The sequence below is a fragment of the Argopecten irradians genome, chromosome 16 (assembly GCF_041381155.1).
Source record: "Argopecten irradians isolate NY chromosome 16, Ai_NY, whole genome shotgun sequence".
Taxonomy (NCBI): domain Eukaryota; kingdom Metazoa; phylum Mollusca; class Bivalvia; order Pectinida; family Pectinidae; genus Argopecten; species Argopecten irradians.
In genome coordinates, this window is record NC_091149.1 from 11,553,773 (window position 1) to 11,579,692 (window position 25,920).

At 37.8% G+C, this 25,920-nt stretch overlaps 1 protein-coding gene across 1 annotated transcript in view; it reads left to right on the forward strand.

Annotated features, from left to right (window-relative positions):
• The first annotated feature begins 5,163 nt into the window (after window positions 1-5,163).
• The window catches only part of LOC138311200 (uro-adherence factor A-like), a 58,610-nt gene continuing 37,853 nt past the window's right edge, over window positions 5,164-25,920 (forward strand). Inside the window, exon 1 of the mRNA XM_069252682.1 lies at window positions 5,164-5,387. Coding sequence (XP_069108783.1) covers window positions 5,355-5,387 — 33 coding nt within the window. The 5' untranslated portion in view covers window positions 5,164-5,354. The remainder of the gene's footprint in view (window positions 5,388-25,920) is intronic.

Below are 25,920 nucleotides of genomic sequence, written 5' to 3' on the forward strand. Positions count from 1 at the left end.
GAAGGGCCTTATTATTCCGCATTAGTAATACGTCGTACAACAATACATCCGCATTTGTAAAAAAGGGTACGATAACTCCGCATTAGTAAAATCCTTGTCTGATGGAGTATGATGACTATGAGAGAACGGAACCTTGCAACCTGTTGTAAAAGGGAAGAAACTCCTGCACCACAAATCTACTGAAAATTAGCACCAGGGACAGATGCAATCCCTCCTTATGATTAATTGTGGTACCAGGGTCCAGAGAATCGGTGGTAACGAGCTAGTAACTCTGAGAGACATTTCATTAATAACTAAGTCTGGTGTCCGGGCTAGGTGATACTCCGTGGTAACATCTATACATGTACATGTACAAACTTATATTCCATTTTAGTTCTGTCTAGTAACTATCAAGGTTAGAAAAAAAACTCGACAACATCGGACAGTTACTTGTATAAATAATGGTGACAAGGCTAAGAAGAAGACTCAATTCCGAATCACAACCAAAGTTGCATATACAAAATGAGTGTCAGTCTGACAAAGTGGGGGAAATGAGTGTGGATTGTGGGAGGGGGCGGAGTGCATGTTGGAGGGGGGTAGGGGAGCATTACAGTGTATGTGTGAAAGGGCAATATTTCCGCATTTGTAGGGGTGGAGGCGATATATTGGGAAAAATTGAGTCGATAAATCTCTTTCGTAATTAGGTGACTATTTCGCTCTAGTGTGAAAGGGGCGATAATACCGCAATTTGTAAAAGGGTCGATAGTTTCCGCCTTAATAGAAGGGCCTTAATTCCGCATATTAGTATTTTGATTTGTATACAGGGCGATAACTCTCGCATTAGTAATCCTATGTCCTGATGGGGAGTATGATGTCTATGGATACGGAACATCTTTGCACTGTGTAAAAGGGAAGAAAACTCCCCTGCCAACACAAATCTATCTGAAATTGGCACAGACAGTGCAATACACTCTCTTGCTATAAAGTTAATTCGGTGTTGGGTGTGGGGGGGAGTCGGGGTCGGGAGTGGGGGTGTCTACATCGGTAGGTTACTATTGGACAAGACTTACATTGTCGGTGTAAGATGGTATGAAAAAACTTCGGGTCGGGAAGGGATAAATTGGTGTCAACCGGGACTAGAAAGGAAGAATTGACACAAAAGTGTCTGTGTAATGAGATGGGGGTGAGGGGGCCGAGTAGGGAGGGGGTAGGGAAGTGGGTAAATTGTGTGGTGAGAGGGATGTATTTACAGTGTCTGTGTAAGATGGGTGCGGTTCGGCAGGGGTTGAGCGGGGGATGTGGGCGTGTATTATACAATGTCTGTGTACATGATGGGGGGGGTGGGGAGGGTGTATATATTGCATGTATCTGTGTATAATAATACGCTAGTTTTCCCCACTTTTGTTTTCTTCACGTCTAATCAGAATGTACTACTACTACACCATTCCACACTCCTCCGTGAGTAAAGCTCATTTCTCTCACACCTCCTATAAAAGTAACAGGTTTCAATTATCTATATAACATCCCCGTGTACTCATTTATTAAGTTAAATAGATTTGTTTATGTTAAGGAGATATATAACACAAAAAAATCATTCAAATTTATTCCTAATAATTCAATTTTACTAAAGGCAATATCTTCAACATTCAAAATTCGCATTCTGGGACTCTTTTGTCTATGAAATCACTACGCCGTCTTCTCAGCCATTCAGAAGCGACGTTACAAACGTTGACGCCATTTTTTTCTCCGTATGGCTGGATAAAGTAAATTTTAAACCAATGAAAATACTCGTTACACGCAAAAATTATAGAATTATGAATTTTGTGTTTCTTACCTCATAAAGTGTGTGAAAGCCTCACTTTTGCCAATGTCTATCTACAATAACTCGGAAGTAGTCAATGGCCATTTGTCAGAAACTTATCAGAATTTTTTTATGAATCAAAGTCGAGCATAGCAATCAGAACAAAACCAACGATCTAGGGTCAATATTTTGCAATTGTCCTCGGGTTCAAATTCGTAACCATGGAATCTGAGAGTTTGTTGTAAAAAACATAGAGGCATCTTAAACTATATATAGAATATACTAGGCTTCAACAACTACTGATAAGATAGCAGAAAATTAAACTCCAGATCTATGAGATTAAGGGCATAGGTTGGCCCCATAATGGTCGACTTGTGATGTTCAAGTAGTCGAGACCACATCATTTGCCTATCAGCTTCGGTTGTATAAGCTTTTACTGTAATGATTCCATGGAAGTGAATGACTAGAATCTATTTAACCTAGAAATGATATCGGTTATATTAATAAGGATTCCTCCCAACTGTTATCGTAAAATAGCAGCTGCAAATGTCAAAAACATAAATTGCTGAGGTCTCACTGACTCCAATAAAGAGGAAATACACGGTTATAAATGTAAGTCTAAAGACATAAATTATATATTAGATTCATTGGCATAACTAACAAAGGACTCTTATTTCAATAATTTAGTATAATTTATATTGGTTTTCTGAATTTCTAAAATTATAAAAAGATATGCATATTTCTACAAAGATGCAAAGAACGTTATGACAAATATTAATAAAATGACCATTCTAACGTTATTGTTTTGTCATGACATCATAAGTGATTGTTATATGTCCTAGCTGCCTTAAACAAATAATATTGGACCTACACAAGACTTTCAAACGATTATTAGTCAAGCGTCATTTATTTGCTGAGGCATCTCTAGATTAGCTGTATGATTTGATTGATTTCTTTGCTCGCTTTTGCGCCGCACGCGTTACCTACGTTTGTTACACCAGGTATTAAGAGTATTATATATACTATCTACTTTGACCTGTGATCCACGATTCATATTTCTGTTGCGAAAAGAAATTGTTTTTTTTTTTTTTTTAAATCTTGTTTCATGGTATATTTGGCTGACATTAGAAACAGGTTCACGAGATTTGTTTGTTGTAGCTATATATAGGCCTACTATTACAAAACACGTGAACAAAATGTACTTTTGGTTATTTATGTCATTTCAAAATACAGTTGTAGCATTCGTTTACAGAGATCAAAGAAATCACAATGTTTTCCCATCTATACGGTACAGGAATGTACCTCTGGGGGCCTATACAGCACTAAAACGAAAACAAGATGGTTACCCCCAGCAGCGCCCCTGTAATCTTCTTCACGTGCACCTGGACACCCCATCTCCTGAAATAATCTCACCGCTTATCAGATCCAGCAGCAGGAGCTTGTGATGGAACAGTCCACAAAAAGGGGGAATATGTGTAGCGGATTACTCGGGGCGCTAATGTCGGCTAGGGTTTCAATGTTAAGATAAACAATATATGTTATACAGTGCTAGACTTCTGCATGGAAGGTTTTAGAGGAGATCAATTTCCGAAATGTTTAGGATTAATTGCCTTGCGGGGGTAGAAAAATGGTAGAAAAAAAAAATATTCTTAAAACCAGGGGAAAACAGTGCTTTGTAAAGATTCGGTCCTGTTTATAGAGCCGGAGTGAAAAATCCATGTCTTGTGAACACATATGAATCTGGCAAACAACACATGTACAGGGGCCGGGAGTAATGAATTAGTCTGTAACGTTGAGAAAGATAAGTGAGTTAGTTTGTGACAGGCAGATTTTATAAAATCGAGTGAAAATGATTCCATTCTCTGTTCACTAGAATAAGGGCTACATGTACATTATTTTTGTATCGTTTATACAGTGATAATGAGAAAAAATAATTCGAGGAAATTACCTTTTACCAATTTTGCTTTTCTCTCTGTTTGACTAGCTGAGGAAGTGATCCTTCATAGCATCAGATAATTATTATATAAGATATGAGCTGCAGGACTCTAGAAATGCAAAATAATGTAATTACTTTATGCACGTGTTTACAGTTAAAAGAGGAATATTTCAGAAAAATTTCAAACATACTTGTAACTTCCTATGCTCTAAAGAATCACAGTTTCGGAATTGAGAAAAAGAGCCCTGGTAGGTAGCACTCTTGTTTCAACAAAAATGACGCAAAATCGACCGCAATCATCTTTTTGGAATTGTAATTCATATCTGTGTATATTTGTCCCACTAGAAATAATTTTTAAGTCACAAACATTTAGAGTATACATTTTGTAGGTACATTTGTACTTATTTTAAAGATGCTCCATCGCTGACGAATTTTTTTCTCAATAAAAAACCAGGAGCACACGAACTAGTATTTTTATCCAGTTACAAAATTACTTTCTGTACACCATTGTAAAATTTGATTTGTGTTGTAATTTTTACTTCAAAGGTAAATATATCAAAAATAATTAATTTTCCCGAAAATATTCCATGGCACTATGCCCTATATGGAGTGAGGTATTGATTGCGCATGTACCAAAAGGGAAAATGATTTATTTCATTTGATACTTTTGTGTTTATTAGACACATATATACACGATTAAACATCAGTCATTGCTCAAATGATGCATGGGTATCTTCACCCTCGATATTCCAGGGTTCCGATCACTTACGATCTCTACCCCATCTGGGTATCTTATATATATATATGCTCTGTCGGCGGTGGAGCATCTTTAGGAGTTTTTTTTTACGTACCCGCGCTACATTTGCCGTTCTGAGTTTTAGAGTGTACAAGATTTTGACTTTATTTTCATATATATAAACTCATACAACTTCTGAAAACTTGGTATGGGAACTTCTACACGATTCGTACATCCTTGTGTGGTGCGAGTGCTACGAGACATCAAACAGAATATACTAGGCCAATGTCCATGTCTGTTTAAAGGGTCAAAGGAAAGTCGGAGTAAATGTAAAACTATCTGAAATGTGATTGCTACTGTATCCATCACCATTGGTTGATAGCCATACTTCGCTGGATCCCCTCGATATCATGGAGGGTCTACATCACTTTTATATAAGTAATGGGGGACCAAATCACACAGCATTATAAAATATAAGCGACGGTTAGCAGAGTTCCTGAATAAAACTTTTTTTATTTCCTCACCAAGTCCCATAACCTGGACCACTAAAGTCACAAGCATAGTGGGTGGATGTAAATAATGAGGAAACATTATCTGACCAATAACAATCTGTACACAGTAGCTCTGTTTTGGATAGCTGTCCCCCAGTGTACTGGCATCCCCGGCCGCCAACATCTGAATCAGTGCAGTGTTTGCTCCCTATATATGTGTGACCACCCCACGATAAGTGGTGAGCGTACGGGAGGGGGGCAAAAATCTTCACCGCTGCCGTTGGAGTTATACATATTTTTTTTTTGACAAGTTACATTTTCGGCTTTCTGCCCAGACTGTATCTCCGGTTCCACTAGCAGACATCATCATTTAAAGCCAGCTGATGTGTGTTATGTATCAAAATCGTAATTATGATGAAGAAATTGGCTCTCAATCTGCTGAAGGTGAGTGGCGAAATTTATTGTATGGGGGATAATGTTACCGGGTTTGTGAAGAAGTTTCACAGGGACTTGTGCATGTTTTTGTATATATGATAGTAACTTTACCATATATTCAGTGTGATTTTCGGCTGGGATGTATGCCAAACCCTGTGGAATGGGCAGATACCAGTATTTTATTTATCTTGTCAACAGGCAGGTATCCAAGAGCTTTTAGAACGTTATCAAAGTCTGATATCTAAATTTTCATGTAATAGTGAAATATCTTTCAAATCTGTGAGAATGTCTACTCTTAATGTGCAAAATTGATCATTTTTGTATAAGACTAGATTATGCAACATTTTATATACAAAATTAGATATGGTTTAAACTAACTAAATTTAAGTCAGAGCAATGATGAAATAACTACAATCACTTAAAACTCAGTAAATCATTTTTATGATGTCATATATATACCACAATGTGTAAACTTAGCAGACTTAAATTAGAGTTATGATGTCATGACCACACTGGTGTAAACTTAGCAGACTGAAAATCAGAGTTATGATGTCATGTAAACATTACCAGACTTAAATCAGAGTTATGATGTCATAACCACACTGGTGTAAAACTTACCAGACTTAAATCAGAGTTATGATGTCATAACCACACTGGTGTAAAACATACCAGACTTAAATCAGAGTTATGATGTCATAACCACACTGGTGTAAACTTACCAGACTTAAATCAGAGTTATGATGTTCATATACCACACTGGTGTAAACTTACCAGACTTAAATCAGAGTTTATGATGTCCATAACCACACTGTGTTAAACTTACCAGACTTAAATCAGAGTTATGATGTCATAACCACACTGTGTAAACTTACCAGACTTAAATCAGAGTCAAGAGTTATGATGTCATGACCACACTGGTGTAAACTTTCCAGACTTAAATCAGAGTTATGATGTCATATATACCACACTGTGTAAACTTACCAGACTTAAATCAGAGTTTATGATGCCATGACCACACTGTGTAAACTTACCAGACTGAAATCAGAGTTATGATGTCCATGACCACACTGGTGTAAACTTACCAACTTAAAATCAGAGTTATGAATGTCATGACCACACTGGTGTAAACTTACCCTGAGACTTAAATCAGAGTTATGATGCCATGACAACACTGGTGTAAACTTACCCTGAGGACTTAAATCAGAGTTATGATGTCATGACCACACTGGTGTAAAACTTACCAGACTGAAATCAGAGTTATGATGTCCATTGACCACACTGGTCGTAAAACTTACCAACTTAAATCAGAGTTATGATGATTCATATATACCACAACTCGGTGTAAACTTACCAGACTTAAATCAGAGTTATGATGTCATAACCACACTGGTGTAAACTTACCAGACTTAAATCAGAGTTATGATGCCATGACCACACTGTTGTGTACACTAACCAGACTAAAATCAGAGTTATGATGTCATCAAAATACCCACACTGTGTAAACTTACCAGACTTATAAATCAGAAGTTATGATGTCATAACAACAACCCTGTAAACTTCCCAGACTAAATCAAGAGTATGATATGTCATATAACACACTAGGTGTAAACTTACCAGACTTTAAATCAGAGTTATGATGTCCATGACCACACTGGTGTAAACTTACCAGACTTAAATCAGAGTTATGATGTCATGACCACACTGGTGTAAACTTACCAGACTTAAATCAGAGTTATGATGTCATGACCACACTGGTGTAAACTTACCAGACTTAAATCAGAGTTATGATGTCATGACCACACTGGTGTAAACTTACCAGACTTAAATCAGAGTTATGATGTCATGACCACACTGGTGTAAACTTACCAGACTTAAATCAGAGTTATGATGTCATGACCACACTGGTGTAAACTTACCAGACTTAAATCAGAGTTATGATGTCATAACCACACTGTGTAAACTTACCAGACTTAAATCAGAGTTATGATGTCATGACCACACTGACTGTAAACCTACCAGAACTTAAAATCAGGAGTTATGATGTCATGACCACACTGGTGTAAACTTAGCAGACTTAAATTCAGAGTTTATGATGTGCCACATGACCACACTGTGTAAACTTAGCAGACTTAAATCAGAGTTATGATGTCCCCATAACCACACTGGTGTAAAACTTTACCAGAACTTAAATCAGAGTTATGATGTCATAACCACACTGTGTAAAACTTACCACTACTTAAACATCAGAGTTATGAAGGTCCTAAGACCACAACTTGTGAGTAAACTTAGGCAGACTTAAATCAGAGTTATGATGTCATGACACACACTTGTGGTAAAGACTTTACAGTCAAGTTATGATGTCATGACCAACACTGGAGTAAACGTACCAGAGTTATGATGTCATGACCACACTGGTGTAAACGGTACAGACTTTAAATTAGAATTATGATGTCTCATGACCACACTGGTGTAAAACTCACCAGACTTTACATCAGAAAGTAATGATGTCATAAGCCATGTGTGTTAACCTTAACTGATGGGTTGATAGATTTACTGAATCAGAGTTACATGATGTCATAACCAACACTGTGTTTAATATTTACCAGACTTAACATCAGGTACTAATTGTGCAATTAACCAGATACCAGAGTCAATTACTCTGACTCTATCTAAGAGAAGTAATATTCACATGATTTTATAACAAAACAGGACTGCTAGCACATGATAATTACATAGCAACAGCATTAGAAGAGAATGGAAATTATTGTATTTTGTTCAGTGAGGTTATTTCTAGTTAGGGATTAGTCATATGTTTACATTATAATCTTAAATCTGACCTCAGGTGATATGGTGAACCTACAACTGTCAGTTTGGCTATCTTTCTATCCGACGAACACGTCCTATACAGGAACTTAGGCTATCTCTCTATCTCTGACACCATAACTCCTAACCTCTATAACTAATGTTGATTATAAAGATGTTTTACTTCTGATATATGTATGGAAGAACAGAGAGACTCATTCCTCTGTCTTACAATATTTATCCTCCACAACTCCCCCTGCCCCAAAGAGAATACTTTAAGTAACTGGTATACTCTTGCCCCCATCCCTCCAAACTGAAGGTATTCCCTCTTTGTAACTGGTATGTCCCCACCACAATTGAATGTATTCTAGATACCTTTTCACTATAAGTAACAGGTTATGTCCCCACCCCCACCCCAACTGAAGTTATTCTAGATACTTTTTCTCTAAGTATGTCCTCACTCTAACTGAAGCCAGTGAAGGTATTCTAGATACTTTTTGTCATCATGCATCGTCGGTCGTTGTGCGCCGTGCTAAACTTTTCATTCAAATGACTTCTTCTCAATAACCGAAAGGCCCAGGGTACTGATATTTGGCCTGTAGCATGCTGGGATGAAAAGCTACCAAGATTGTTCAAATAAATGAACTTGACCTTCATTCAAGGTCACAAGGGTCAAATAGGCTAAACTCTTTTAAACAACTTCTTGTGAATAACTGAGAGGCCTAGAGACCTGATATTGGGCCTGTGGGCATGCTGGGATGAAAAGCTACCCAAGTTTGTTCAAATAAATGACCTTGACCTTCATTCAAGGTCACAAGGGTCAAATAGGCTAAACTCTTTTAAACAACTTCTTGTGAATAACTAAGAGGCCTAGAGACCTGATATTGGGCCTGTGGCATGCTGGAATGAATGGCTACCACGTTTGTTCAAATGAATGACCTTGGCCTTCATTCATGGTCAGGGAGTTCTTGTGAATAACTACGAAGCCTAGAGACTAGAGGATATAGGATTTGTAGCATGGTGGGGATCAAGAGACCTTCATTCATAGTCTAATTCATCATATATATCAGAACCTGAACTTCTTCTAATAAAAGAGTTCTTTTGTATTGCCTTAATTGTTTGCCACTACTATATTCTTTGATGTGCGGTATTGTGCCAATAGTCAGATGACCATTAAGGCCCATGGGCCTCTTGTTCCCAAGTAGCAGGTATGTCCCCACCCCCATCCCCACCCCAACTGAAGGTATTCTAGATAACTTGTCCCTAAGTAACTGCAATACATATATCCAGACTAAGGTCAAATTTGGAACCATGTGGATACTTACAACTTTGCTTTACCAATCTTTATATATATAGTTACCACTGCTAGAAACAGTCCAGGTCCAACTTAATACAATGTTACATAGATTTACCTAGTTGTTTCATAGAGTGTAATGCATCCACTGAAATGGGGAGGGAGTTTTTTGCAGTAAATGTGTTATTTTTATTTTTTTGAATGTGCCATCTGTCTAACCCAATATTGAATCAGATATCATAATCTGAGATTTGGAATCCTAGTCCAGGTCCTGCTGATGTTTTAATCTAGTATAAGATTCTGTGCATTTAGAATCTTGGTCAGGCTCCTACTTATGCTTGAAACCCTGTTGAGATATTGGTCCCCACTGAATATTTGATGTGCGGTTACTTCCTTCCTTTGAGGAAAATTAAGCTAAAGATTTTCTTCCAGTTTCTCTGTAGTTGAGTCTCAAAATCAGCTCTTGGATTAAACAGAGATAAGACAGATATATAAATGGAAAAAATGAGAGATACAATCTGAGATATTGTAACTGGTTTATAGCTTTTAGCTCACCTGTCTAAATGACAGATGTGATTCCCAATTTACTATACAGTGGCAGCAGTTGTCAAACACCTATCAGGTGTCATTGATTATCTATTGTCTATCCTCATCTATTGTCTATGATACTCCATTGCCCTTCCAGATTGTTCACTGATGACATTCAGAGTTCTTACAGAAAAACCATAGACATTGGTCTGTTCCATGTGTGTGAGAGCTAGCTAGAGCAAAAGTGTTTGGGATCATGTAAAACCCAGAACTGTAGAGAATGGAAACTCCTTCACTTAGTATCTCTGGTCAGTAGGTATTCAGTTGTCTAATTACTTTGTGTTTTAGTTTTACATGAAGTTAAACTTAAAACCAGCTTGATATTCCATTTCCTTACTATCAAGATGTTTTACAATGTTTTGCAAGTAATTTCACATCTGAAATCATACATTTAAATGGTATGGTTCATTTTTCTTTGGTTAATATCTCAATAAAAACTTAATGATGCTACACTGCTGGACAAATGGTAATTTTTCTCTATCAAAAACAGTAGTATTTTTCTTCAGTTATTAAAGGTTACTTACTTTACACCATTACCACCATTGAAAAGTTTGAGCTTCTAGTTATGCTTCAAATTAAAAATATTAAAATTAATTAATTGCGTCCCAAAATAAATCCATGACCCTATGTCCTACATAGAGTGAAGCACTGATTGTGCATGCACCAAAAGTAAAATAAATTATTTTTTATTTTGTTTTCGTGTTAATTAGACATAGACATACACGATTAAACACCAATTATTGTTCAAATGATGAGTTTCATTTATACTCTGTCGGCGGTGGAGCATCTTTAACATTTTTCTTTCAAAAGTTTTGTATGATCTGAATATTACATATCAATGTTATCTTGCTATATACAAGGATGTTTGGGTCCCTGACATATTACAAACTTTCTACATATATATAATATACACTTCAATGCTGAAATACTCTTCTGCATATAGTAGTGATATTTAAGAGTTAAAATCTGACACACCATGGGAGGATTTTGATGATGTTGACTTACATCAGGGGGGGGGGGGGGGGGGGGGGGGGGGGGGGGGGGGGGGGGGGGGGGGGGGGTGGGGGGGGGGGGGGGGGGGGGGGGGGGGGGGGGGGGGGGGGGGGGGGGGGGGGGGGGGGGGGGGGGGGGGGGGGGGGGGGGGGGGGGGGGGGGGTGGGGGGGGGGGGGGGGGGGGGGGGGGGGGGGGGGGGGGGGGGGGGGGGGGGGGGGGGGGGGGGGGGGGGGGGGGGGGGGGGGGGGGGGGGGGGGGGGGGGGGGGGGGGGGGGGGGGGGGGGGGGGGGGGGGGGGGGGGGGGGGGGGGGGGGGGGGGGGGGGGGGGGGGGGGGGGGGGGGGGGGGGGGGGGGGGGGGGGGGGGGGGGGGGGGGGGGGGGGGGGGGGGGGGGGGGGGGGGGGGGGGGGGGGGGGGGGGGGGGGGGGGGGGGGGGGGGGGGGGGGGGGGGGGGGGGGGGGGGGGGGGGGGGGGGGGGGGGGGGGGGGGGGGGGGGGGGGGGGGGGGGGGGGGGGGGGGGGGGGGGGGGGGGGGGGGGGGGGGGGGGGGGGGGGGGGGGGGGGGGGGGGGGGGGGGGGGGTGGGGGGGGGGGGGGGGGGGGTGGGGGGGGGGGGGGGGGGGGTGGGGGGTGGTGGGGGGGGGGGGGGTGGGGGGGGGGGGGGGGGGTGGGGGGGGGGGTGGGGTTGTTGGGGGGGTGTTTGTGGGGGGGGGGGGGGGGGGGGGGGGGGGGGGGGGGGGGGGGGTGGTGGGGGGGGGGGGGGGGTGGGTGGGGGTGGGGGGGGGGGGGGTGGGGGGGTGGGGGGGGTGGGGGGGGGGTGGGGGGGTGGGGGGGTGGGTTGGGTGGGGGGGGGGGGGGGGGGTGGGGGGGGGGGGGGGGGTGTGGGGGGGGGTTGGGGGGGGGGGGTGTGTGGGGGGGTAATCAAAGTCTGAAAAAACAAATCAGTTATGAAAAACTGGCCACCTTATGTATGTATGTCATAGAGTACCCACTGACAATTACATCCCAACAATATCATTTTGTAACAGCTAGCTAGCTATGATATTCTAAACTGTCTCTGTAAGTCCCCAGGGTGGGGAAAGGGAGGGGGAGTATTTGGATGGCTATGGTAGGGGAGGGGGGGGGGTTCCTATGTTTAGGCCTCATATCAACATTGAACACATATATTAGTAATTGAACTGCTATGCATAGTTAGCTGATCATGCATATATACATCAGACAATATTCAATAGAATTTAATTTGTATCTTTCCTCCATGATAATACTTTGAGTATATTCACTTTTTTCTCTTTGCCCATCTGACCATTTCTTACTTTTACTGTATCCTTAGTTATTTATATGATTCCACTTTCCTTCTTTTCTTTCTCTGTCATTCATTCTATTATACAGTAAAACCCTTATAACTCGAACAGCAGGGGATCAGATCAATAGTTCGAGGGGGTATTCAACTCATCATAGGGTCACGATTGATCATCGACTGTCAAAATGTCTGGTCTCAAATTATGACAAACAATGTGCACAATGAGTCTATATGTATTCCTTTATTTCTAACTATTGCCTTCAGTCCACCTCTTCTTTCTAAACTCCATTTGCTCTTCCATCTTTCTCTGTTCTTCCTTTTATCTGTCTATCTATCTCTCATTTTTCCTGTATTCTTCACTTCCTTTTTTTACTTTCACTTCATGTCTCTATATCCATTCTTATTTCTCCATTTCTCACTCTGTCTTTCCATGTGGGGCCACGGTGGCCGAGTGCTTAAGATGTCACAACATATTACCACAAGGCCTCCACCTCTGGGTCGCGAGTTCCAATCCCACGGGCAGTTGCTAGGTACTGACCGCTGGTCAGTGGTTTTTCTCCGGGTACTCCCGCTTTCCTCCATTTACAAATATGGCATGTCCTTAAATCACCCTTTGCTGTTAATCAGATGTTAAACTAATAAAACCAAAAAAACTGTCTTTCCATCTCTGACTATTTCTCCTTTTTTCACTGTCTCTCCATCTCTAACTTTTTCTCCTTTTCACTCTGTCTCTCCATCTAAAACAATTACTCCTTTTTCTCACTGTCTCTCTATCTCTCACTACATGTATTTTTATTTCTTCTTTTTTCCTCTTTATCATTCATTTCCTTCAATTTAATTTGTTTTCACTTCATGTCTCTATATCTGTGATAATTTCTCCTTTTCACACTCTGTCTCTCCATTTTTATTTCTATTTCTATTCCTCCTTTTTTCTTCTATCCATCTCTACACTTTATACTACTGATATCACTGAGCTCTTTCCTCTTTGGTTGGCACCATAAACACCTCACCCAGTGTCTGCTAACAAAGTCTCTCATCATCCACAAGACAGAGGAATGATTGAGAAAACAGATGACCCTGTCCAAAAATATCTCTCCTGTCTGTGTACATACTGTACTTAATCCAATAAATGTCCTAAAATATCTCTCCTGTCTGTGTACATACTGTACTTAATACAATAAATGTCCTAAAATATCTCTCCTGTCTGTGTACATACTGTACTTAATACAATAAATGTCCTAAAATATCTCTCCTGTCTGTGTACATACTGTACTTAATACAATAAATGTCCTAAAATATCTCTCCTGTCTGTGTACATACCGTACTTAATACAATAAATGTCCTAAAATATCTCTCCTGTCTGTGTACATACTGTACTTAATACAATAAATGTCCTAAAATATCTCTCCTGTCTGTGTACATACTGTACTTAATACAATAAATGTCCTAAAATATCTCTCCTGTCTGTGTACATACTGTACTTAATACAATAAATGTCCTAAAATATCTCTCCTGTCTGTGTACATACTGTACTTAATACAATAAATGTCCTAAAGTATCTCTCCTGTCTGCTGTGTGGTACCTAATATACTTAATACAATATGTCGTATTTCTCCGGTACAATAAATGTCCTAAAATATCTCTCTCTGTCCATATCCAATAAAATGTCTGATACTTTAATAAATGTCCAATGTGTTCCTAATATGTCCCTAATATATCTCTCCTCTCTGTGTAGCATACCGTACTTAATAAAATAAATGTCCTAATCTACAATAATACTGTTCTTAATCTAAAATATAATCTCTCCTGTACATACTGTGTCCTAAAATCATTACAAACTGTACTTAATGTACATCTCTCCGTCTGTGTACATAACCGTACTTATTGTCCTAAAATATCTCCCTCTCCTGTCTCCGAGAAGAATGTACCATATCTCTCCTGACTGTGTACTTAACTGTATCCATGTTCAAATATAAACTGTCCTAAAATATCTCTCCTCTCTGTGTACTTAATATACCTGTGTACATACTTAATTTCCTAAAATAATCTCTACTGTCTGAGTAAACTGTCCTAATGTCCTAGCAAATATATCTACAATACTGTACTTTAATCCAATAAATGTATCTCTCCTGTCTGTGTACCGTACTTAAAACATACCGTATCTTAATCCGTACTTATTACAATAAAAGTCCAAAATATCTCTCCTGTCTGTGTCAAACCATACTAAATATCCAATAAATGTCCTGACTAAAAAATCTCTACTGCTCTGTGTACATACCATACTTTAATCCAATAATTGCCCCTGTACCTACATATAAACATACACTTTTCCCTTTCCCTGAATGTCATTATATTCATGATAATGTCTTTATTGATACTTCATCAGATATCAGAAAATATCCTGAAATGAGAAATTAAGGGGATACAATATTAGGGTTTCCCAGGTTCGTCCTGTTTCACCCTATCCCTGTACCCCTTCCCGCATCCTGTCCCCTGTCCATGTCCTATTCTTGTCTCGTTTATCATTTGTCTATGTAGTTCCATCCTGTCACTGTCACCATATCCCATCCTTACAGACAGAGGTGGCTGGGAATTAACCAGTCCCGACACAATTAGCCCATCTCCTCTGGGTTGCAAGTTTAGAATTGGTGGGCAGTGCCAGGTACTGATCATTGTATGCTGGTTTTTTCTCTAGGTACTCAGAATTTGCTCAACCTCCTAGACATATAGTCCTTTAATGACCCTGACTTTTGATACAATGTAGAATATGAAACAATAATCCAAACAATCCATCACGATATTTAGGGATGAGGACATTTATATCTTGTAGATTATTCTTATTTATAGAAATATCCAAAGACCGTTTGGAATTTGCGTACTAGTTATAACGTCATGTAATCAAGGCACTTTGATGTATTCTGGAGTGCAATGCTCCATTCATGTCTGAACCTTAAAAATTAATTATCTCACTGAATACAACATGTTGTATATGTTGAGTAGTATATACATACAAAAGCATGTTACACCCCTGTAAGTTTCTAATGGACTAGTCCAGAAGAGTTTCAATTATGTATTATGGGGATGATGTATGGGTTAAATAGCTTTCAAAGTACATGCAAAGAGCAATAACTCTTGCAATAATTTTGAAATACATACATTTTGAACAGATATGATTCCCAGTAATGTGTACTAAATATTTTTTCTTTTTTTCCTTTTAATTTATTTCATAAATTTTTACATATGTGATAAGCTCTGTTTGTAAAGCATACTGTACTGTAAGCAACCACCTCTGTGTAAAATGGCTACGTTGTCTATTACGATCACTTTCTTTGGTTCCCAATAATTGGACCATTTCATCACATTTGGACAATTAAGCTATAAAGACTGCCTGTCTGTAAAGACCACCTCTCTAAAAAGACTGCCTGTCTATAAAGACCACCTCCCTTTAAAGACCACCCTCCCTATAAAGATCACCTCCCTACAAAGACTACCTCACAATAAAGACTGCCTGTCTATAAAGACCACTTTCATATATAGATAGATACTTTCTTAGTTATAATGATCATTCTGATAGACTGATGGTCAGTGTGATGCTCATGAGTAGAGAATGTCTCATCTCTGAATCACAACACAAATGTATAGTAATAATGAAATGACCATTGGTCACTCCAACCTTGACCATCCTGTTTTGACAGCTGTTGGTCATTATATTCTCATCAGTACCATCATACACACCAGTGTACACATAAACAATTACTGTCATCCAATAAGACATCAACTATTGCGAAAGGACTCTAGATATGGGTAATGGCTCTCTTTTTGGCCCCTAAATCTACCAAATTTCAAATTAAGTATTTAGAAATTAAGTTGCTGCATTTGAAATATTGAATAAGCCCCTGATAAAAACTTAATGATATTTTTGTTGAAAGAAAGTAAGTTTTTGCTGTATAAACCATAGTTGCTTTGCATAAAGTATGCAAATTTGAAAATTTGTGTTAATTTTGGCATCAATTTTATATAGGTTTTCTTTAAAAAGCAATAGAGCACAACCTAGAACAAACTTTATATTTTAAGGGAATTAGCAGACATGAAAAATACATCATTTTGAAAAATATAAAGTGTGTTCTTGAATGCGCCTCTATGTTAACTAGATGAAAAAACTGCATAAAAAAGACCAATTTTGATGAAATTTTTCACATTTTGCATAATTTATGAATACTAAAAATGGTTGTCATGGCAATCTATAACTGCTATATTACCTAATAGCACTATCAAATATGTCAGGTATGTAGTTAATATTTGAAATGCAAGATTAACATCTTAAAATAACAGACTTTGAAAAATAGCGGATTTGGGGGGCCACAAAAGACCCTTACCATACCTAGTCCTTTGTGGAAAGTATGTTAATACACCATGTTGTTATATAGCTACGATACTCATCATGTAAGATTAGTTTATAATTATCAACCTTGTGATATAAATTCTCCTGATTTGAGTCTATGTGTGTTTTAAACTAGAGGTAATTTGGTTCATTCCTAAAACAATTTCTGCAAAATATTTTCAAAAATTACTTACTGATTATGATACAGTGAAGGCAGACAGTGTGATAACTGATCTAGTACCAGTAATTCCCATACCTTCCCCACATGTCCCCCATGCATGTACCATCATACCTGCAATGTTAACTCTCCCCTCTCAATACATGCATTTTACACTAGACCCCTCCAGACCTGCACCAGGCATACCTTCATCCCTCCCCTCTCAATACATGTACTATCTTGCATCAGATCCCTCCAGAACCCCCCCCCCCCCTTGCATACCCCATACCCTTATATCTCCCCCCCCACCACAAATACATGTACTATACTTCACATCAGACCCCTCCAGACCCCCAGCATGCATACCCTTATTCCTATTACCAATACATGTACTATCTCAGACCCCCTCCAGACCCCCACCATACATACCCTTATTCTCTCTTCCCTTATACATGTACTATCTCAGCTCCCACCAGACCCCTCCAGACCCTCACCATGCATACCCTTATCCCCTCTCCCCTAATACATGTACTATCTCACATCAGATCAGCACCACCACCCTCCAGACCCCCACCTGGTCGTCTGGGTTAAACAAGGCATGTACACATGTATACAGGGAAGGTAAATTGATGATTGTAAACAGTACATAATGGTTGACATATGGTTAGGGTCTAGGATCATCAGAGGGCTTGAGGGGAGGGGGAAAATGACTGAGGGTAGGGGTTACCTGCTGGAAGTGAATAGCTGGGTCATAAGGGTGAGGTATTTCAGAGGTCAAAGGTAAATAACATGGAGAATTTTATAGATGGAATGAAGGAACAAATGGAATGAACTGAGGGACAAATATCAGAGTGAATATGGGGAAATTGGTGAACAGGTCATTCTAAAGTGACCTACAGAAGCAGACTGGCTTTCTGGGACACTGTGTATCTGTGGTAAGAGTCTAATGGGATCAATATAATGTGGTACATGTATCATCTGTATTGCTAATTATGAGATATCAACACACTGGAATATTGTATAGGCTAATACATCATCATTAGATTTATTTTCTTGGCTTCACTGCTGACAAACAGTATTTTTTTCTCTATCAAAAACAGGTGCAGATGTATCAGTACTTTTTTTCAGTTACAAAAGTTTCCTATTTTACACCATTACCACCAATGTAAAAATTTGAATTTCTAATTTTACTCAAAGATAAAAATATTGAAAATAATTAATTGCATCCTGAAAAAATTCTGTGGCTTTATGACCTATATGGAATGAAGTACTGATTGTGTATGCACCAAAAGCAAAATAAATCTTTCATGTTATTTTTTGCTGTGAGTTGATAAGACATATATATACACGATTAAACACCAGTTATCGTTCAAATGATGATCCCAAAGTAATGTTTATGGTCTGTCTGTGATGGAGCACACAAACTGCATATATATGCCTTTGGTTTAAGAGATCCAGTAGCTATAGTTACTAGTGAAATGTTTTGTCTTCTTAGTACACATTTTGTCAGGACCGTCTGCTCAAGGTCAGAAAACTGTGCTCAAGGTCAGAAGGTTGTCTGTTCAAGGTCAGAAGGTTTACATCAGACAAATGTTTTATGTTTGGCAAAGAGATAGCTCCTGTTTATTGACCTCAAAAACATTTTTGGCAATATGTATGGCTGACAAGGAGTTTTATAGAAATTGTGTATAAGTTTGGAATCTATTTTTGTATAAATAGCATCGTTCTGGCTGTTAAATTTTAAAATGTCATTTTTATCTGATAGCCATAACTTTAGACTTGCAGTCCTGTTTATTTCAATGAAGTGTAAATCCAGCTAAACGTGTTAAAACTACAAAGATATATACACAGATATATCTGAAGTTGAAATAGTAACACAGCTTGAATCATAAATTGTAGGTTTCAATGGTCAGCTTACTAATTCATTTTACTCTAAGTAACTCATAGTATTCATCAATTAATTTGGTAAACGAAATATTGAAATAATCCAGCAGGGAATCATTAAAACAGAATATTACATTATCTTGAGGTATTGTAGCTTCATAAATTTTCATTAACTTTTTAGACATTTTGTTTTCAAGCTGCAGTATGAGGCGTAAAAAGATACTCAAAAGATACGGTTGTATGTGATGCTATAAAGCTACAGGGGAGATAACTCCAATCATTCGGATCAGGTTTAACTGTACCGTAATGGGTCAAATAAATACCCAAGGTGCTGGAGGTTTTTTTTTTGTTACTGCACTCTGTTCTTTGACACAAGTCAAAAAATTTTTATTACCAATTTTATCCAAGCTAATGTATCTGATGGTCTTGAAAAAAAAAATATAAACTTTATTTATTTTACATTGATGCTCTTTCATTCCTGATTTGTCTGCCTTCTTTGTAACATCACAAAGTCTTGTTTTGTGTCCTAATAATTGTCTCTGTTCTGTAGTTACATATCACAGACTGAGTCTCTTGCAGGTGGGTATTGATGGTAACGTAACATGATATTTTTCAGAGAACAAGTTTAGTTTCACACATATAATAATGGGATCGGATTCTATGCCTACCTACAAGGAAGATAACTCTGTGATATTCCCAGACATAATAAGTTCATTTCCAGTTATCTTTTGTGATGACAGTGTTAAGGAAATATTTAGATTTTATCTTAAAGATTTGATGTAGACTGTTAACATTGATTATTTAGAAACAGCTCTGTGATGCAATTAAAAGATGTATTTTTCTACAGTTTTCACTTGGCTTTGACAATATAGTAGCTTCATCTCTTATTAAAACTTAATTACGATAATTCTAACGTTATGGTAAATCATGGTAATGGAAATTTTGGTAAATTAGGGTAATTCTGAAGATGTGGTAAAATATAGTTGCTCTGAAGTTTTGATATTTGATGGTAATTCTGAAGTTTAAGTAAATTGATATGGTAACTGTGAAGTTTAAGTAAATTATGGTAATTGTGAAGTTAAGGGAAATTATGGTTATTATGAAGTTTAGGTAAATCATGGTAATTGTGAAGTTTAGGTAAATTATGGTAATTGTGAAGTTTAGGTAAATTATGGTAATTGTGAGTTTACTTCTGTGAATATCTCCTATTGGTGAATGATGCAGTGTATCCAGAAAACAAATTGATGTAAAATGTCTATGAAATTGCTTTAATAAAACAATATGGTATCATCATCTGATCTTTACATGCTGCACTAAACGGTAAACTAACCGCAGGTGTACAGAATGTCTGAAATGTTTGGTGGGAACAATTTCGAATTATCTGTGAATCCTAGTGAGAATCTACTTCTCTTCTTAGTTACAGGAGGTCGGCTAGCCTACAGGGGTCTGGACAGATAAAGTTTCGTAAACTTTTCGCTTACATTTGCAGTTTCAATATCTCACACTCGGATTTATCGGTCAAAAGTAACACTCTTGGATGTTTAACTCTCGGATATCAAATCTCGGAATATCACCTGGAAAATCCACCATGTGTAACTATGGAAAGATATATCATTTCTAACGCATGTGTGAATGTGAAATTGTGAAATTTTTTATTTTAGAAAAGATGCCATCTCATTGAGTAAATTGTCTTCAGATATAGAACTGTAAACTGTCTACAAGGAATTACACATGCAGAGTAAATTGATCTGTAGTCATCTGTAAATATTAAAATGTTGACATTATCTTCGTGATTTCATATCATGGCTCTATATAAATAAGTAGTATGCAATTGTTTTAGGTGAACAATTTTCCTCAGATTTCTCTAAATTTTTAGTATAGGAATTTTACATCATCATATTTTGATTTAAAAAAATATTTCTGGTTTCTTCACTTGTGCTTGAATGGATATAGTAAGATATGAGAACTCCTTGTCATCAACTGTTATGGAATCAAGTCTTGCTGTGGAAAATAATGGATCTGTAATATTTTTTTGGATTTGACTATTAATGGCAATTACACAATTAGTGGTATACTTCAGAAAAGCAAGATGAGCAAAGTTGTTTTACGTGAAAAATCGGATTCAACCTTTTACCGATGTCGGAAATCGAAAACAGCTGTACTGTCTGAATGCATCGTTACCCTGTCCCATGTAAGTTACATTGTGTGATAATTGGCCTTATTTTACGATACTTTATAATTGTTTTTATGAGATTCAGTTATATGTATTAGATGTATGCTCGGATTTTCAACCATTCTCATTGGCTAATACACTGTCATGACTCGATGTTTCCAAGAAACACTTAAAGTCAATATTCCTATTTTGACATCACTTCCAGTAGTCATTATTGCGATCTTGATTATGTCACAATACCCCGACGTCAAGTTCTTCGGGAAGATGTACATTCTACATGTAGTCGAGTCATTCCCCATGCATTTCTATGTTACTTCGCATGAAACGAATATTTAACAATACTTACCATATGTAATATAAAAATTAAGGACCTTTGATTTGGTCCATGATGGTGTTATAATACCCTGGTACAATTGTAGAATATCAAAATTTAATTCTACCAAGGTGTTATAACACTATCATCCCTCGTCACTGGTGTTTCTGAGATATATCATATGATCATTAAAACACGTACAATGTATCATATACACTATGTGTTTGATCTGAAGATTTAGATTTGAATTTTCTTTCAAAATTGTACCCTGTTTGTGAAATAAGATACAAATGTATACTTTAAACATTAGAGCTGTCAAATTTTGGCATAAATATGAAAAAACTAAAATATTATCTACTAGTGCTGATATATTGGTGGTTCAATAAGTGCCTAAATGACAGTGCGAAAAACACTTATATAAAACTACAAACAGTATAAATATCCCTTTCACAAATTTATTTATATAGGATATTTTCTCTCATACCTTCACGTGTAATACTGGCTGGTCTAGGGCAATATACTCATGTCGCCTGTATTGCATGCAATAAAGCCTTGTGACGTCACAGCGTTTACAACATTACTTGCAGTCCTGTTTTCTTTCAAATTGATTTCAAAATGGTGGAAAATCATAGTAGTAAAATTGCAATAAAACGTCGAGGTATGAGAGAAAAATACTCTTTCATACGTGAATATGAACTATAGGGATATTCTACCCTCGGGATCACAAAATGTTGTAAACCCTCTGCAAGCCTTGAGTTTTACGACATTTTGTGACCCTCGGGTAGAATATCCCTATCCTTCATATCCACATATGAAAGAGTCTTATAATATACATGTCTATTCTCCCTCTAGAGGACTAGTATTTGGAAGTATAAAACTACATCTAAAATAAGTACGTTCACATATAATTATACAAAGTGTATCTGTATTATTAATAGAGTTTACAATAATATGATCCTTAATTATCATCGTTATACAGCAGATTTTGATATATAATTTGGAACCCTGCAGAAATTGTTCCTATTAAGCAGGTGATCTTTATAGACAGGTTTAAGTAAATAGAATTTTGGAACCCAGGAAAGTATTCTTATTACGTAGGTTGTCTATATAGACAGGTTAAAGTGAATTGAATTCTGGGACCCATCCAGGAAGCTTATTAAGCTCATATTTAATTCATACATAATTAAATGTTAGGGTAATTTTTAATGTACACCTGTATTTTCTTCTGGGAAATGACTTATTCAATTAAGCGGAATCCTCTTTACATAAAGTTCTGTGGACATCTTCCAGATAGGTTGCAATTTGCTCTACCGATAAGCTATGGGTTGTAGGTTCTAACCCAGCTAGCTTAAAATGGATAGTGAGGCAAAGAAAACCAGTTTAAATACGGTAATTGACCTTCCAAAAGTTCTTATGTACAAAAAGACTGTCAAGTTCTGTTTAAGTTGTCCAGTTTTGACCATTGCAATTATGGAAAAGCCCTGGGTAAATTTAGTACAGTTCTAAAAATAAATTTGTCTAACTCTTTGAAAGTAATTAAATTAGGCTGCCTGGCGTTAGAATTGTACCTGCTGCCCCTGTTGCATGATCGTAAAAGGCGACTAAATTTAGGATCTTATCTTTTCTCTTCTTCCTAACTGACTTTATCTTTCCTAATGCCTCCCTTGGCACCGCCTCACTTTTGGTCTTGAGTTGAGCATTTGCCCCTGTGAGGAAGGCCCTTGGTTCTGTCCCCTGGCCGAGACACACCAAAGTCTATAAAAGTGGTTAGTTTCTGCTCCTGCTTAGCGCTCAGCATACAGGGAGTGGGACGACTGGTTTGCCCGTTATCAGTATAATGTGACCTGGTGGGGTGTGTTGCTTGGTGTCTTCGGCGGCATGCTTCAGTGATATAGCACTATAAAAAGGGCAACAGTTCCACTATACAAGAAGACACAACATGAATATACCGCAGTCTCCCAAAACATGCACCTCTCACAACATACATGCAACACATCGCATACACGGGAGGCCGTCCTTACATGACCATAGCTGTTAATAGGACATAAATTGATCAAACAAACAAACAAACAAAAGGCTGCCTGGAAATGTCAACGTAGACATAGCCAGTCGAGAGGAGGTTATAGGATTCCTACATGTATAATATAAAAAAAAAAATTTGCATGCAGAGCGATTTTGAAGAGAAATTTAATTTTTCCATTTCATTAGAAATCATACTGGAGCTATATTAACACCATTTTCCTTTGCCTGACTATTCACTTTAAGGTTTTCCTCTGTAATCTGGTCAGAAATTCTGCCTACATCGAGTGTTGCACCAAATCAAATACCTGATTATGTACATGTACATGTGAGTCATAAAATGAGGCTGATTAAAAGATGGGGCTCCGGTCTTTTTCATTTTACTGCCAGCACTTCACTTCATACTTCAAAATCATATCACTTGGCAAAAGTTCAAGTAAATCATTACAGACTTTTTACTCAAATGATATTTAAGTGTGTAAGTGTATGGGGTATAGTAGAAAGCTGTCTATTTTAAACTGAACTCAAAAGAGATTTGACCAGTGACAGTAATGAAGTAGGGGAGATAACTCTTATAGAATTACAGGATAATCCGTAATGGTACACAAATGTTGTTCATTTTATAATTTATAGACAACATACATATTGTATAAAAAGATATAAAATGTAAGTTTTTAACTGTGAAACGACAGTTGGTCTACTACAATATATGCCATGTTTAGCACCCAGGGTGCTTAAATAATTGTAACAAAGGACAGGGGCGCTTATGAATGCACCAAAATGTAAGTTAATGGACAAAACATGTCAGAAAAATTGTTCTGTACTCATGGTACATAAATCTTTTACAGTAAACATGCATACGCCTTTTATCCTGTGAGATGCATTTTTATGTCAGATATAAAAGACTTGCAAGTTCATGTAATATCATGGGTTACAATGTTTATGTTAGAGGCAACACATGTTGTAAAACATTGTAAAGTTTCCATGGGATGGGGCGTTTATACAACTTCAACTCTTCTCCAGAAAAGGGGAGGGGCACTTATAGGGGTGGGGGTGGGGGTGCATAATTATGTTAAATATGGTAATGAAAACCTTATAGTGTTTAGAAGAAAGTCAAAACCGTGATAACGTAATTAACTGCTGTGAGGTGTAGCTCAGATAGTGCATTAAAGTTTGTGATATGTTGTGTTTTGGAAATTTTCGAATTAATTTTCCAATTTTTTTAAAATTACTATTACTTTCTATGTTTAAAATGGCGTAAATTGAATTTCTAATTATTTTCAAATACAATATTTTTATCAAATCTTTATTTGAAAGAAATCAAATTACCAGGGTACATGTATATGGATATATATCCTATGAGGTAGTGACAGTGACTTGTGACCATAAGATGGATTGTTTTTCTCAGGGAACTTCCTTCTTCACCTATCTATGATTGGTAGTGGCATATTCATTAATATTTAATGGTAGATTGACAGTGTCCGAATTATATTAAATGCAAAAAAAAAAAAAAAAAAAATAAATCCAAATTACTGAAAATTATAATCTAATCTATACTAATTATAGTACTGCTTTCAGGTTAAGCCAACATCCACAAAATCAATGAATATGACTTTAAGTATCTCATACATGTATTTTTGTGGTTGTGTTCACTTCACCATTTTCAATGTACCATATTCGCCATAATTAGCACCCATCCCCTTTTCTGGAGAAGCTGAGTTAAAGTTATATAAATGCCCCATTTCCATATATTTAACAATGTTTTACAACATATGATGCCTCTAACATCAGCATTGTAAAGCATATTACATGAACTTGTGAGTCGTTTACATGTTTATCATGACATAATAAGGTCCTTAAGGTTAAAAGACAAATGCATGATTGCTGTAACAAATTAAATGTACCATGAGTACAGAAAGATTTGAAATATTACTGATGTTTGTGGTTCACAACCTACCTACGTTTTAGTTCACTACTAATAGCGATTCTAGGAATCCTGACATCTTACAATGACCATTACTGATAATGGGGTATAAAACAGAAGATTTAGAGAACTGTGGGTTCATCCGGGGCAGACATAACTAGCTATAGATACCACACTAGGTGGAGCTTACCAATGATAGCCAAGTTATCAGCTACTAGGAGCTTCTTACACATACAGACTCCTGCCTTAACAGAACACAGCTGATGATGAACTCAGCTGTTATACAAAAATACCAACATATATATACCGGTAATAGATTAGCATTTTAATGATTATGTAAATTAACTTAATTTCTATTTTAACCTGACCTGGGCTGAAAGTATCTATAAAAATACATCTATGTGTGTTGATATATAAAATTGATATGACAGTTTTCATCATCAGAAGGGCTAGTATACACAGCTATAAATAAAAGTGTATGTGCATCCTCAGTCTGACTCATAGAGGTAGGGCTGCTTGCTTCTACTAAAACGAACATCTGTACCTGTATGGTAGATTCCTAATTAACGCCCCTATCTAGTGACCTCCCCCCTCCTATACCTGGTACAGGTGTGTGTACCTGTATGGTAGTATCCTAATTAACACCCCTCCCTAGTGACCTCCCCCTCCTATACCTGGTACAGGTGTGTGTACCTGTATGGTAGTATCCTAATTAA